Source organism: Protopterus annectens, chromosome 12.part0 (genome assembly GCF_019279795.1).
Source record: "Protopterus annectens isolate FY-2018-M chromosome 12.part0, PAN1.0, whole genome shotgun sequence".
Classification (NCBI taxonomy): Eukaryota; Metazoa; Chordata; order Ceratodontiformes; family Protopteridae; genus Protopterus; species Protopterus annectens.
Window position 1 is genome coordinate 1,184,019,548 of NC_056746.1, and position 16,585 is coordinate 1,184,036,132.

The 16,585-nt window shown below is 40.5% G+C and overlaps 1 protein-coding gene across 2 annotated transcripts in view; it reads left to right on the forward strand.

The window, feature by feature from the left end:
* Positions 1-16,585, forward strand: part of CTSA (cathepsin A) — a 580,280-nt gene that overhangs the window by 87,309 nt on the left and 476,386 nt on the right. For both annotated transcript variants that reach the window (XM_044090224.1, XM_044090225.1), the window contains exon 2: positions 10,576-10,739. In XM_044090224.1, the coding sequence (XP_043946159.1) occupies positions 10,576-10,739 (164 nt within the window). The remainder of the gene's footprint in view (positions 1-10,575; positions 10,740-16,585) is intronic.

Consider the following 16,585-nt stretch of genomic DNA (forward strand, 5'->3'; position numbering starts at 1 on the left):
CCTAGTCCCTTACCCACTCCTCACTCCATCCCAATCCTACTTCCCCACCTTAGGCCATGGCTGTTGCAATCCTCTCTATTTTCCTCTTGTCTCCATTACTTCTCCTTCTCATCTTGTACTACTCCACTACCGCCTGTCCATAGAGATCCCATTAATCCCCATACTAACTGCTTCTCTTCTCTGCAGTACTCTATTACAATCTCCTCCTCTGTCTTTTCCATGAACATCCCTCTCCCTAAAATCAAAACTTCCTCTTTCTCACTCTAGCATCTAAAACCAATACCAAGTACTTGACTTACAACCCATTTAATTGCAGACTTTACCAACTTCATTTATCCCTGCTTCTATCAGGAGACATGCATCCAAATCCTGGGCCCATCCATCACCCCACCATGCATAACTCTGCCTCTCCCTACTTAAACTCATCATCTCCAAACATATTTCCTTTTACTCTATGAATGCCCATAGTATTCTAAACAAAGTTAGTGAAATCCATGCCTGGATAGCATTCCACACGCCTGATGTCATCACCCTAACAGAGACTTGGCTAATACCCCAAACATCTGATAAATGCATCCCCCCCTGGTTATAATATACTCCACATAGATCACCAAAACAAAAAACGGGGTGGTGTAGCCATCCTCTACTCCAACCACCTCACCATTACAAGTATTAGGAAACCTATCCCATCCTTTTCTCCTGCTGAACTACTTACAGCTAACCTTAAAAATCAATGACCGCACCACTATCACAGTAGCAGCCATCTATATTCCTCCAGGAGACAACATTCCTCTGCTTGAAAATATGCTTTCATACTTTTCTCAACACATCCCCAATGAAGCTATCCTCCTTGGGGATGTCAACATTAACTGGTTAACTCTCAGTAAGCCAGACTCTAATATTCATATTAATTTATAGGTTCATAGGTTGGTACTAGGCTATCAGCCCTAGGGCCTATACAAGCCTAGCCATAACAATTCCCTGGCTATTTCTTCCCACACTATTTACTTCCCTGGACCCCTGTCTAGCAGGGCGACTGACGTGATCCCCGGGGTGAGTTTCCTTTCTCCCATCCAATCATCAAGGTTCCTTTTGAAGAGGACCAAAGAGGCACTTTGCTCGACATGTATGGGCAGTCTGTTCCAGAGTCTGGGGAGTATCTGGGTCAGGAACCTATCCCTCCAGCATGTTTTGTTTATTGTGATGACAAGGTTTAGATCCCTGGAGCGTGTGGCTCTGAGGGATTGGGATTTCTTTAAGTGTAGCATGTCCAACAGCTCTGGGTTTGACATGGCCTTGTATGTCAAGCAAAGATCGCCTCTGAGTAGATGATATGCGACAGAGTATAGCTGGAGTTTTTTAAGGTGGTCAGCGTAGGGCATCCGCTTTAGGCCTGTGATTCTTTTAGTGAGGTATTTCTGTGGCCTTTCCAGTTGTTGCAGATGTCTTGAGAGGTACATACCAAACAGGGCATTGTATTCTATAATGGGTCTAATGAGGGATGAGTACAGTGGGACAATAACCTCCTTTTTTCTGGATGAAAAGCCCTTAGTGATATATGGCTTACACAGCTAATCTCCCAACCTACTCATACAAACAACTCTCACACATCTAGTACTCTTATTGACTGGGTACTTGTATCTAATCCTTCCAAATATCATAACCCTGAAACCCTACCAAACACCCTGAGTGATCACTCCCCTATAAAAGTGCTTGGGTTCACTCCCCACTTCTAAAAACCTCCTAGATTTATCACTTGTCGCAAACTCTCTTAACTTCCATCCAGAAACCTTTAATGACCTCCTCTCTAAGGTAAACTGGAAATTCCTTACCCGCAGTCCTAGCTTTCAACTCCACCTTCCTTAACATCTTAGACCCACTTGCTCCCCATCGCAAAGTCTGAATTAAGTCCACCATATCTCTATGGCTTTCAAAAGCCACTCGTACCCTTATGATAACTAGAGACAAATTTATGGAAAAAATGATCACAAACTAAGCTCCCTGCAGACTTGCAAAAATATAAATAACTCAGAAATCTGACAAAAAAAACACATAAACAAAGATAAAAAGGACTTCTATAACAAACCTCCCACAGCCCTAAAATCTAATCCTAAAAAATTCTGGAACTCTATTAACCAAATATTGCATCCCGGTAATCTTAATCTCCCCCAATCCATGCCCAGACAAGACATCTGAAGAAAATGCCACTATCTTTAATACCTATTTTATCAATTCAATATCTAAGCTACTGAACATTAACCCAAACTCCTCTACTACTAACATCTCCAACTTTTCTGAACCTACTCCTAATACTATCCCCTCAAATACCTTTTCCCTCAAACCTGTACCTACTAGCTACATCAAAACTCTACTCTCTAAATTAAAACCATGTTCAGCATCAGCTGACAATATTCCTTCCAGTTTTCTTCTACTAACAGTTGAATCTCTTGCTCTTACTTTATCAATCCTAATCCATCGCTCTATCTCTGAATCTAAAGTCCCTTCCATCTGGCAACAGTGCTACACTCTACCTATACACAAAGGAGGTAATTCCTCTGATATCTCCAACTTTTTAGACTTATCGCTATCCCTTCCCCTCTCTCTAAAGTACTAGAAAAATGTATTCATAAACAAGTTATGTGGTATCTAATACAGGAAAATCTGCTTACACTCACTCAACATGGCTTCAGACCCAAACATAGCACCACTACAGCTCTATTATCCTTCCTCAACAGTCTCTATAGCCATGGATGACCATAAACTTATTTCTTGCCTATTCTTGGGCCTCTCAAAATCTTTCAACACTGGTCTCACACTCTCTTCTGCTGCACAAACTGCATAACCTCAACTTCTCCTCTGATACTGTTGCATGGTTCTCCAGCTACCTCATTGATAGATCTGTCAGTGAGATGGCACTCTGCACTTTCCCCTCCTCTCCCTGTAAAAATGGGTGTACCTCAAGGGTCTATCCTAGGGCCTTTACTTTTTAATATCTTTGCAAAAACACTGGATGCACTCGAAAAAATACCAAAAAACCTCCGAACAGAGTGCAGTAAGCCAAAGAAAAACTGCAAAACTTCTGTAACTCCTTTTAAAACGTGTTTAATGAATGAAACAAATGAAACGAACTACACAGGTCTGTGTAGTTCGTTTCATTCATTAAACACGTTTTAAAAGGAGTTACAGAAGTTTTGCAGTTTTTCTTTGGCTTACTGCACTCTGTTCGGAGGTTTTTTAATATCTTTACTAATCAGCTTTATACCTCCTGTCCTCGGTCATCTTTAGTGCAATACGCAGATGACTCTACAGTCATCACCACAGCCAATTCTCCCTCTAAGCTCTTCTCAGCTACTCGGGCATCTTTTAAATTAGTTGAAACATGGCTCTCCATCAACCAGCTCATCCTTAACGTTAAAAAAACAAAGCTGTTACTCTTTCTACCTAAAAAGTTAAACAATATTAAATCCTGCTTCTCCATACAGTCCATTAATAACACCCCCATTCAGGTAGAATCCAGCACTAAGCTCTTAGGCGTAACCATCGACGATCAGCTTAAATTTGACTTGCATGTTAATAACTGTATCAAAAAGACTCATTCAAAACTAGGGCTCCTTTACCGTAACAAGAAATTCCTTACCTCTGAAGCCAAGATTACTCTCTCTCTTACCTACGTTCTACCCAGTCTAATGTACAATTCTCATATTCTCACAAATCTTAACTCAGCACTCCTGACTAAACTCGAATCTACCTAGAACAAGGTAGCTAGATTTACTGCCCAACAAACCTACAAATCCCATCACTGTCTCTCTCTGTAACAACTAAACTGGCTTGAATTACCCCACCAGCTTCTTCTCTCTCAGCTCTAGATCATCCATTCTATCCTATACCAGTCTTCCTACTGCCCAGCACTATCATCTCTCATCTCCCATTATTCTCCCTCCAGACCTCTCCGAAGCTCTAACCAAGACCTCCTACAAATCTACAAACCCAAGTCTAAATTTGGATGCAACATGTACAGCTATCACCCCACTATTGCCTGGAATAGGCTCCCACTAGAAATCAGGACCCTTACACATCCTAAACAATTCAAGACAGCCACCAAAGAGCACTTTAAAAGTCACTGCACTCTCCCTCCTTAAACATCCCCTTCTTCTCATACCTTAATCTACTTTCTGTCCTTAACTCACTCTTCTCACTAGCTCTCTCTAATCTTCCTTTGACTACTCTTTCTACTGTCTTCTAAAATCTATTAAACAAATTGCCTCAGAGAAACATTTTATTCTAATTGTCTTGCCTTCATGCATCTACATTATGATAAAATTGGGTTTTTGTAACCACTTACCCCAAAAACTCTGTTCATCCTAATGACATATTTCTTTTTATAGATCTTGAAATAGTTTTGCTATACTCCTGATTATTGACACTGTATAACATTGTATTGCTACTTAATGCCTTTTAATAATCCTGTAACATTACTGTTTAATGCTAATTTGTAATGAAAATTGTATAATATGTTGGAGCTTTTCTCCCCGGGCCTCCGCTGAAAAAGGGCTCTTCAGTTCAGTCGGACAATCTCGGTCAACAAATGTAAAATAAGTAAAATAAATAAATGTTTCTGAATAATATTTCACATTCCTACTGGAAGCTGGAAGAGTTATTTGCTGATTGTTTTTCAGATTTTATACTAATTAGATGTCCTTGCGTTTTAAGGGACTTTGTTCCTATTTTCAATGTCCTCTGGTTGATCGGTATGGATGAATAAGAATGGCTACTGCTGGCACAGCCATTCTGGGCGGGGAGGTGGTGGATTTTGGTCTGCTTGTGCTCACTACCAAACAGGCAAGGACTGGCATCCTCCGAAAAGCAGCATGGACGAGGCATGGTAAATCCGAGTTATTTTACCCTTCACTGGCACTTAGGTAGGTGCCAAGATATTAATTTGCAAACATAGATGTATTTTTCTCTGTATTTGAGGATATTTCACCTTGTATGTAGCTCTTGGATTGTGTTTTAGTGTCACTTGTAAGACATTCTGTTGTGGAGAGATTCAAGTATCAAACCAAAGTCTTATTTATCTTCTGCATTTTCAGTGACAGGAAAGAAAGTGCCACTGTTCACTAGTGTTACTGTTACTGGCTTTTTAATCCGTCACCACACTATCATGAAAAGGTGATCACTACTTATTCTGTAGCAGTGTCAGTACTGTGAATAACTATATTGTGTAGCACATGGAGAGCCGTGTTTACTCTTCAATGTCAGGTAAATGACATCCTGGTTCAGTGCTACTCTAGCATGAGACTTGATTTTAACAATGCTTACAAGGGTGCTTAACAGTTAAGGCCATGACACCGCACTCATAAATCTGGCACTAAAAGCTAGCAGTGTCGGGCAGTAAAAGAGCATTTAATGGTTTCATTTCAGCTGTGGTTCTGACTACTGTGTGCTACATTACAGACACAAAAAATATATTTCGGAACAAACTGTTTCCCTTAGACAGGGACTACTTAAGGATGTAAACCACTTCCCCATTACTTTACTGTCTTTTAAAGCCAGCACAACACTTCACTTTTTTGTGTGTGTGCTAAATCTCCATGCGCTACAAAGAATTATGATCAGATCTCTAATAGTAACTTAGTGTTCTTGACCTGAATACCAAGATTCACCTCTTGAACTTCACTGTCAAAGTGAATTTCTTGGCACCCATGTCTCAAACGGGTCCCCTTCTAATGGTCGACATTTCAAAATTCATTCAATTTGAAATTCATTTGAAATGTCGACCATGAGGAACTGGCATCACGCTACAGTGCGGAATGGAAGGATTTCCACTTCCGCACTGTAGTGCGATCTCTGAGTTGGTATATTAAAGTTATGGGGGGGTGGGGGGGCGTACCAGCATTAAGTTAAGTTTGTGTTTTGTGGTTTACCTGAATGGTCGAGATTTCAAATGTCGATCATATGGTCTCGGCCATATGAAAGTCGACATTATGAAATTTCGGCCATATCAAGTAGACCCGTCTCAAACACATAATGACCAAGCTATGATCGGAGACCTGATCATAATCCTGTATCTTTCATCATAATTAAATATTGTGTAAAAAAAAAATGAAATTGACCATCCTTTTTCTATTATTTTATTATCTGTCTGTATACATTATTTAGTTTTCATCCTTGCTCCAAATTTGTGTGATGTCACCGTTTTCCACTGTTGTATTTGTCCACACATTACGTTCTTTTACTAAGTAGAATAGTGATTATTTCTGCTGTACAGGTTTGACATTACAGTGAAGCTGGTGTACAGAAAAAGTAAGAAAGCTGCCTGCAAGAAAAAAAATCCTTCTTGGGATGTCCCAAAGAACCTCTTCTAGTAAAGCATGTCTTGTCAAGGTTTGAAATGCACTGTAGGTGTAGTGGATTGTACAGACTCATCATGCTTTGCTCAGTGGTTGTGGAAAGAAAAACTGATAAAAAAAGAGTATGTCAGTGTATGTTAAGCAAGTCTGGACAAAAAGCAGTGAGAAAAAAGATATGTGCAGATCTCATTACTCTGATACTTTGGCAGTTCCTACATTTCCAAATGCTTCAGAAGTCTTTCTTTTCTGTGTCATCATTTTGAATGTAAATGTGCATACTTTATGGCCTTGTTCTGCTGCTAGTTTCCTGTGAGATATGTAGGTAATGGCTTCCTGTGCGATATGTAGATACTGCTCTATGTGATACTAATTTTGTCCTTGAGTTAGAAGTGCTTAGTTAGGCACACCCACTTACTGTAATACAGATGATCCATGGTTCTGTCTGTAATTATTGCTCTTAGCATGACAGTGTTAGAAAAATGTTGGGCATTCTTTGTTATCTGAATTATTGAGCTTGACAATGTTTCTTCATTTTTATTGGAAATGTGTATAATTGCTTGAATTACTTGTCAGTGAGGCTGAGTGTATTTTTTTAGTTTTCTGTAGATGTCCTCACTTCACATTTGGAGACATTCCACCCAGCTGATTTGCAACCTTTGTATTTGTAGTGTTTTATTTCAGTTTGAGCTATTGAGCTAAACTGTAGAAAACACCTTGGTAGGCAGGTTTCTTTACTTCTGTGAGGTAAGGTTTAAATCTCATTACATTGCTCATGTGTCTTTTCCTTGTATGAAAACTTTGATCCAGAACATTGTATGGTACTTCTGGCAGTGCAGATGTTTTTATTAGCATGCTAGTTACAGAGATTGGTCTCAGATTCCAGAATCTGTCATCAGTACTGGTATTTTTTAATGTGTCAGCCCCTCCCCCAGCTTGTTTACCACCTGTTAGTCCCATCTACCAGGTCTGCAGATCATTGCTAGAAACAAGAGCCAACCCAGTGGAGAGGGCTATTCCTCCAATTAGCCATAGTAGCAGACATTTTTTATGAGCATAACTCTCTGCTCTTTCTGCAGTCCTCTCATGCATGTAGGGCTCATAATACTGGGTTAAGGACACACATGCTCCTGCACATGAAGCTTATCAAGTTACAGACATGCGCACTGAATGGTGAGACTGGCACTCTGGCTCTGTGTGCTGTTGTACTATTCCTGTGCTTCCACTTGGGCAGAAGGGTGAGTGTGCTTTGACTTGTAACATTCCACTACATTTCTGAGCACTGCTTAGTGTGCCGCCAAGTATGTCTTGTGTATTGCTGCATTACTTCCCTGCCTCCACCTGGGGACATTTCAGCCACAGGTTAGACTGACCCCCCCACTTAAAAAATAAAGGAGCTGGCATTAACTGCTGGCTTCTTCAGATCCAAGATTACCCAAGTGATCATGGAATATCTGGGCTGTAGTACTCACAAGTAGCGTGTTAATGGCAGGGTTAAGCCAGTACCATTTGGTACTTCTGCTATAGTGATGCTGGTTAGCTTTTATCTGTGAAGATCTTTGTCATTTTGACAGCAAACATTCATGGGCCCTTGGGACAAAAAGTACAAAAATATGTGTTCCTCACTTTGTTTTAGCATTTGTATGCTGATCATTGATTTGTTTTCTCTTCCATGTTCCCCAATGAGTTAGAGATGCAGTGATATAGTATTGTGGATGGTTGCTGAGGAAAGAAAAAAGACCTTCAAATACAAAAAATAAGACCATTAAAAGTCAAATTTTTGTACTAAAGCAAACTGACAGAAGAATTAAAACATAAAGATTTCTGCAAGTCCTTGCATCTAAAAAATAGTGCAGATATTGAAGATGGAACTTGCAGAGCCCTCTTGATTTGTTACATTCATCTAGGAACTACAGGTTGGGGGATATTTATCTTACCCAGGTGAGTAGCATGTGCAGTAGTATAGAATTTATAATATTGCACTAGCCTGATTGATTTAAGCCGTTTCATGTAAACAGCTTCATACTTTCTTCAGACTAATGTAATGCCCTAACACAGAGGGGCTGCAATTCATTCAACAGCCTCATTTTAAGAAGGGAAAGTCACTGACTTAATTTGAATTTAAATTTTTTTTTCATTTGGTTAGAGAGTAACAAACCCATGCCAGACTGTGCATTACAGTGTCATATACTGCTTGGAATTTCTTCAGTGTTTCACATGGAAGAGTTGTTCCCGGGTGTCTGCATTTTAACTTTGGCTGACAATCCTTCTTGGGTCTGATTAGCAGGATCATGTCTTTATCTGCCTTGCTTTTGGAGTCCTCATTCTTCTGACACTTGTATGGTGTGGATCCCAGCAGTTACTGCATTGGCATTTGTATTTTACCTACCCTTGCCCTGGATTGCTGCTTTTATTGTACTTTTGCTGATATCCAGAGTTTGTGCGCTGCTGTTGGGCATGTCTGTGGTCACCTTCTTTTACTTGGGTCCTTCACTACCTTCTGGCAATGGTTTCATCTTGTGAAGGTTACATTGGTTTCTTGAGCTTTTTGTAGCTTTTATGAATCAACGTCATTTGATTGTCTTTAATGTATCCATTTCTGGGTTGGTGCTATAGGCATACAATTGTTAAATGTTTGTACATATTCATTATTTCCAGTCATTTTGCTCATTTCATAACTCACTCCTGCAGTGTTACATCTGTCATTCAGTGTCATTCATTTATGTATGTGTTGATTTCCTTTAATTTGAATTATTTCATCAGTTAATTATATTGGACTCATGAAAAAACTTTCTAAGTATAGTTTTAATGATCTTGTATGTTTAGCACTTTTTTCCATTTTTTTATTGTATTTGCATTGCATGTACAACGTTAAGGAACATATGATGTTTCCAGGCAAGTAGCCATTGGTGCCATAAGATGCCTAGCCCTTAAACCCCCTTAAGAAAACCTAATAAGGCAGAGTACCAGCTACTAAGCACTTAGTACAGTGCAGTTAGATGGAAAAATGCATAATACCAGCTGCTTTACACTCTGTACCATCTGATGAAAAAATATAGAATACCAGCCACTGTGCACAATATATGAAAGGCAATGTGATTGAAAATGCAGACAAAATGATTCAAGAATATGGGTGGAGGTTTTGCCACAGTAAGCAAACACAATTGTGATAATTAAGTAGCACAGTACAGCAATTCACAGCTCTCCGGTCTCCTGAAGTAGGCTGGTAAGAGCAGCCACCCAGTAGCTACTGTCTGGCATGGGTTAGAGTTCTGCTGTGTGTTGTGCAGTGACCGGCAGCTCATCACCCAAAAGCAAGACACTGAAAGTAAGTATCCAGTAGAAACTTGGTGTTAGTTAGCTGTTGGCAAACAAAGAATGAGAAGGGTGCAATTTCCTTTTCTCTTCTAGAGAAAGCAGCAAAAACAGTTCCAAATTTAATATAATAACTAAGTAGGCAACATAAGTCTCAAGTTAGCTCACAACAGCCTCTTCCTTGGTGTTGAGGGGGGTCAGTGCAGTCATTCGTCTTCCCAGATGCACAGTGTAGTTCAACTCAGTTCAGTAGCTTCATACTGTATTATTAATGTTTTTAAGCTTTTGAGTAATACCTTGTTTTTTGTTTTTATATTTTTAAAAAGGCTTACCACATTTAGTGTTCTGTTGCAGTTTTGTTATTTTGTTGTCACTTAGTTTTATTTAATTTCTAGATGTAGTTTTCCCTAGGTTTTATTTCACGCTTCCTGTGCTAAATGTTCGTGCACTGTTTATCTGTTTACCTTACTTTTTTTTTTTTTTACAGTGGTTATACATAAACACTTTCAGTAGGTCTGCGACCCATAGAAATGTTAGGGCATTGTACAAATTACAATAGGACATGGATATGTAGTTAATTGATATAAATGAAAAGAAAGGGGAAGCTGCAAAGTATGTAGAATATAAATGAACTTTTCAGGGGTCAAAAAGCTCACAAATAGGGGAGCAGGACCTACTCTTTTTCCATTTAAAACATGGATACAAAAATTGTTTTAACGTATTCCGTAAAAGATTAGTTGTTGAGTTTTAATGTCTTAAATTGGCTGTCTCTGAAGTTAATTGGTTGGACTACAGATGAGAGTGAAATTTAAGTCCATGCCATGGTATTAATAGGTAAAGTTAAAATAAGTGCACATCATGTTTGGTTAAACTTTTGTTTCTCCCTCCCTGTTTTTGTGTATCTCTGCATTAGATGTCTGCTTTCCTAGTGGTGGTTTTGCTGCTTCAGTCATCAGTGGTGACATCGGCACCAGCTGAAGATGAGGTCACCTACCTGCCGGGTCTAGTCAAGCAGCCAAGTTTCCGTCAGTATTCTGGTTACCTCAGTACAGCCAATGGAAAGCACCTGCACTATTGGTCAGTAAAACATGGGTTTTGCCTCTGTTCATGCAGCCACTTTGAACAGTAAAATGCAATGCAGTAGTTCCATGCTAACTTTGCCTGCAGCTTCATTGCTGTTTGCCCCATTTTGTTACATAGTTAGTTCAGCATCCATTTGAAATAACACAATGTCTACAGCAGTGAAAAATGACAGCATCAGCAATTTCCTCTTTAAACTTTTTTTTTTTTTTTTTTTGTCATACAAAGATTTATATTGAATTTTTGTTTTTCTGCATCGCATAATGTAAATGGATCATAACAGTGGAAGAAATTTATTTATTTGCAGTTGGTTTACCAGGATAGTCCATTGGGCCAAAATGAACCCGTTTTCAATGGAGTCCTGGGGAGAAAAGCTCCAAACAATCTAGGTTACAATAGGTTAGGATGATAATTATACAAATGTTATAGATTCAAAGAAGCAATTACAAATAGTACAGCAAACATTACAAATAATACAGACTAGTGATGAAACTTACAGATGATACAGACTAACAAAAGGAACATTGTAAAGTAAATACTGAGAAGCCATTACATACTAGGAAGCATACACTTAAGAGGTGCAGCCTAGTGCATTCTTTGCAAATAGCGTAGGAATAACAAGAATGTATGAGTTAGGAGAAATGATAAAGGAAAATTGCTGGTGTAAACGGGAAAGAAAGGAAGATGGAAATTGCAAGCGTTAGTTATATGGGGTGGGAGCAGGAGCATTCCCACTGGGATACTAGATGTGAATGAAGAGATCGCATGAGCATTCCCACTGGGATACTAGATGTGAATGAAGAGATGTTTTGAAAATAAAACGGTTAGAGGTGGTACGAATGGATGGTGGTAGGGAGTTCCAGAGGCGTGCTAGACCATAGGATAGAAGATTTTTGCCTGGGGGACGAGTTGGTTTGTACACTTCTAATAGATTTTGGTTGTTAGACCTCTCAGGTAGGTGCATTTTAAAGGCAGAAGAAAGGGAGGGACAGAGGGAGGGGTTGAAAATGAGCTTGTGTGCAAGAGTTAGTTGAGATGATTGGGTAGTTCTAGCCATTTTAGTTTTTGGAGAGAGGAACAGTGGTGGGTGGAGGACTTATGGCTGGTAGCGAACTTGGCGATTTTGTTGTAGCAAGAGGAAAGTTGTGTTTTCAGAGAGGATTGTAGATTAGTTAGGAGTGGAGCTCCATAGAGAAGGGAGGGGATAAGAAAGGAAGTAGAGAGAGTGATTTTAGTGGCAGGTGTAAGGCAATGATAATGCATTCATTTATTGTAAAAAAACAGCATCACAGCATTTGTATAGCAGAGAGAAAGAGAGTGCACAAATAGAAATGTTCACACTCTGTTTTATCATTCTAGCCAAGTCTTTTTGTGATGATGCAGAGAAGTCATTGTTACAAACCGCTGACTAACATGATCCATCTGACACTGTAAAGTTGCATGACAGGAGCTTTCTTGGTAATTGTGTATGTGGTAGTGAAACATTTCATAACTTTTCTGTAGTCCATTTGGTTTCACAGTAGTTATAGTTATTTCATGATTTATGCTTTGAGTTATTTGGCTTAAAGTGAACTGATGAAATATATAAGAAGTTTTCAGAATTTGTTGGAGGGCAGTACAGTGTATTGACTTCTACCACAATTAGCAAGAATTAGGAAAATGGATTTTTTTTTTTAAATAAGAGTTAAGCAGCTTTTAATGTGCCACCTAACAGCCCTGGGAGTTTTATTAATTCAGTATACATTTGCACAATCTGCTTATTGAGACTATTTGACCAAGCATATTTATCTTTTTACATTAATTTTTTTCCCAGGGTCTGTTTTTCACACGACTTCCAACCGTTAATCCTCCCCCTAGTTTTAACTTTTTCCATTTGTACTCACATGCAGTAAGGGGACTAGAGACATCTGGAGGGACTGCCATACAGGCACCCATGAGGGCTGCTTTTGCCCTTGCTGGCATCCTGACAGTGCAGGTGTTTGTATGGACTGACCCCACCCCTTTCAAGGGGATGAGCTAGGCATGTCACAGCACATACCCGCAATGTCTCTTTTTGGTGCAAGTATAAGGTCTTTACACACAGTAATGAAGGCTACCCCAGAAGGTGGCTTAATGAGCATACAGTCTGCCCATGCAAGGTGTGCAGTGCCATGCTGCACCTTCTGTGAGGGGTCATGTGCTACTCTGTCCTCCCCCTAATGAGGAGCCCACCAATCCTTCCCTGCTGGCTCTGACAACTGTCTGAGACGCTACTCAAGCTCTGGTCACTTGGGCCGTATTAAGGGGTTTATCCTCGTGTGCCACTGGAGTTGCCTTTTTCTCTGTATGTGTGACTGGTGTCATGTGAAACATATTCTACATCTGAACTTAAGTAATCATCTTTATTTAAAAAAAAGACAAAGTGCTGTTTAAAAATGAGTCATTCTTTCTTGTATGACAAAATAATAATATTTAGTGTCTCAGGTAGATGTTTTTGGTTATGGTCGGAAATAAAAATGTCTTTAATAGGATGCTGCAAATGTTTAATGTGGGATGCTGTATATTTTGTGCTCATTGTTGTCCGATGTGTTGTAAAATGGGAGTGAGCTAATATGATTCACAAGTAATAGTAATAGCAATACATATTATTGATAGTACTGGCTGTCATTAGGCCAGTCGTTGAATACAGTGCCCCTGTGGCATGCATCATGCAACAACTGGAACACCCGCACATACCTCATTAAAAGTCATCCTTCGACCCAATACTGCATGTCAGATGGCATCAGAAATACTCTAGGGATCTAAATCTCTTCTGCAGCATCAACAGAATGGTTTGGAGGGACAGGTGCATCTCACAGAGGATTCATCAGGATGTACGCTCCAGGCCCTCCATTCAACATTTTGGCAACTCCACTTCATGATTTCTACCAGTTTAAGCTCCTTTTCCTTATATGGTCACCAGAATAGGACATTGTGCTTCAAATCAGACTTGCCAATTCAGATTGGCCTCATGGGTGCTGCAGACAGCAGGAAGAACTTCACATCACAGCCTTTAAAACTGAAGTAACTTAACTATTTTTGTAATGATTTTCATCACATCTGGCATATTTGGAACTCATAACTTTAAAATAGGCTAGAAACACAGAGTGCGGCTTCATTATTTTCAGTAAATCAAGAAAGCTGTACAAATTTTGCTGTAGTGCTAATCATTGTGATGCTGTTGAAGGCATGTTTATGGGATATTTTGGAAACATGAGGTGAAGAATTAGAATGTCGTATGAGAATAGGTGTAGCGACACTGCCAGCGGTTATTTTGTTTATCAGCAAGTATGGAGGGTTATGAATGGGTCTCTGATCATAACTGTTTTTTTTTTTTTTTTAAATAAGACATAGATGCCATGAAATTCACCTGACTTGGCATCAGTGGTGAGATCAGTTGGCATAATCGATAAAGTCTTCACTTACCAAGCATAAGGTTCGAGCCTGTCCTCCAGCCAATACCTGTTTGTAGTTTACATATCCTGTTTGTGTCTCTATCGGGTTCCTGCCACCTCTGAAAAACATGCTGAGTGTTTACATCTCAAACTCACCAAAGAATGGAGCTGTGAGCAGCAGCAGAGACTCTACATGGTGACCTATAGGGGAAGAGTTGTATAAAGCAACTGCTTTGAGCACCTACTGTGTTGTGCAGGATCCTCATGATAGGAGAACATGGATCATAGACTGCGCACTGTGGCAGGGCTAGCCACTCAATTGTCTAAAATGTAGCCATTGGTGATTCAGTTGTGTTGATTAGTGTTGCCAAATGGGCTTGGGTATTTGTTGGTGATAAGTGGGTTGAGGACCTGGCCTACTTTGACGTATGCCAGGGAGCCATGCTAACTGTGGGAAGGGTATATATGCCCCTCTTGGCCAGTGTGTGCGTGCCATAAATCCAAAAGGCAAATGGCTTGACAGTAGCCAACACATGGTTTAGAAAGAGAGATAGCATCACATCATATGCAACTCGGGTAGACTTCTCCTAGTAAGGAAAGGGCACTGGGGTAGAATCAATGATTGCAAAGTCAACCCCAGTGAAACAGTTGGTCTACAGCATAAACCACTGGTTGCCACTGTGATACCCTGCACTGGCCCAGTAATGAAGGAGCCTCAATCCTCACCACTGGCAACAGTTAGGGGACGTACACAGTTGGAGGATTACAAATACACACACAGTAAAGTGCACTTTCTCTTAAGAGCACAGAGATCACAGTCAGTCTGGGGCTGGTTTCTCCCTCTTTCCCCAAATGTCCAATAAGACTCCCCACTAGCACAGCTGCAGGGTTGAGATCTCAGCCGAGTGGCCAAGCTAAGACCTTCAGCACCCTCTCTGTCCAACAGTGCTTCGTGTCCCTGCCCAAGTAGCTCACACACACACACACACACACACACACACACACACACACACACACACACACACACACACTTTGAGATTTGATTGATATACAAGCACACACACATATCTGGGGAAGGCTGGCACAGGTTTACTAGCTATGCCCCCTTTTGCCCAGACTATAAGGTAGTTCCAGCTGCCACCAGCCAACTCTTTATCAGCTACTTAAGGCCCTAAACAAAAGGTGTCCAATCCTACTGTGGAATGTCACTATTAATCCAAATAGCAGTTTTGACCAAGCTATAGCCGGGCTATTAGGAGTGGCCTGTACAGTGTCACCAAAAGATATGCAAGTACTCCAAGAGCTTAAATATGTCTAATAATATCAGCCGCAAAGATAGGTTTAAATATATTTAATAATAAATAATGAAAGAACAAGACGATACTCAGTACACAAACAGTTACTTCAGACTTCAAAATCACAGGAAATATTTTAAAACAACATTGCAGGACAGTCTCAAATAAATGTATAAATGGTAGCATGGCATTTCTTCCCCCCCAAGAAAACTCAAGATAGTTTTTCAAGTGACCCTCGAGAAATGTTGCTTGAGAGGGTTGAAGGGTATCTCAGAATACCTTAGAGCCCATCTGCTTTGGCATTGCTAACCCCACTGTAGTGCTGCATTCTCATATCATATGCTTGCAGGCCCAGGCTCCACCTTAGTAACTTGGCATTTTCCTGGCTGGTTCGATGTAGCCATGTCAAGGGATTGTGGACTGTATCTACAGTGAATTTACTTCCATACAGATAAAGCTGAAGTTTCTGCAGTGCGCACACTATGGCTAGGCATTCCTTTTCTACAGCTGAATATAGCGTTCCTCCCTGGGATGGAGTCTGTGACTGAGATATACCACTGAGTGCTCTTCTCCCTCTTAGGAAACTTGGCTAAGTACAGCCCCCACCCCATGGTTTGAAGCATCCACCCGCACAACCAACTCTTTGCTGTAGTCTGGACTGGCTAACACAGGGTGTCCTCCCATAGCTCCTTTAAGCTTCTGGAATGCCTGATGACATTCTGGGGTCCACACTACCTTATCTGGCCTGTTTTTCCTTGTCAGGTCTGTGAGGGGAGCAGCTTTAGTACTATAACTGGGGACAACCTTTCTGTAGTACCCTGTTGTCCCTAAGAATGCCCTCACCTGCTTTTTAGTAACAGGGGCAGGCCATGCCTCAATGGCTTTCACTTTGGCAGGTTCTGGCCTAATCTTACCACTCCCCACTCTGTCCCAGGTAGAGAGCTCTGGCATACTTAACTCACACTTACTGGGCTTAATGGTCACTCCTTCCCTCTGTAGTCTGCTCAGCACCTCCTTGACATGCTGAAGGTGCTCTTGCCAGGAATAGCTGTAGATGGCAATATCATCTAGATAACTAAGGGCAAAATCGCCTGCTAGGATATGATCTACCAGCCTCTAGAAAGTCGCTTTGGCA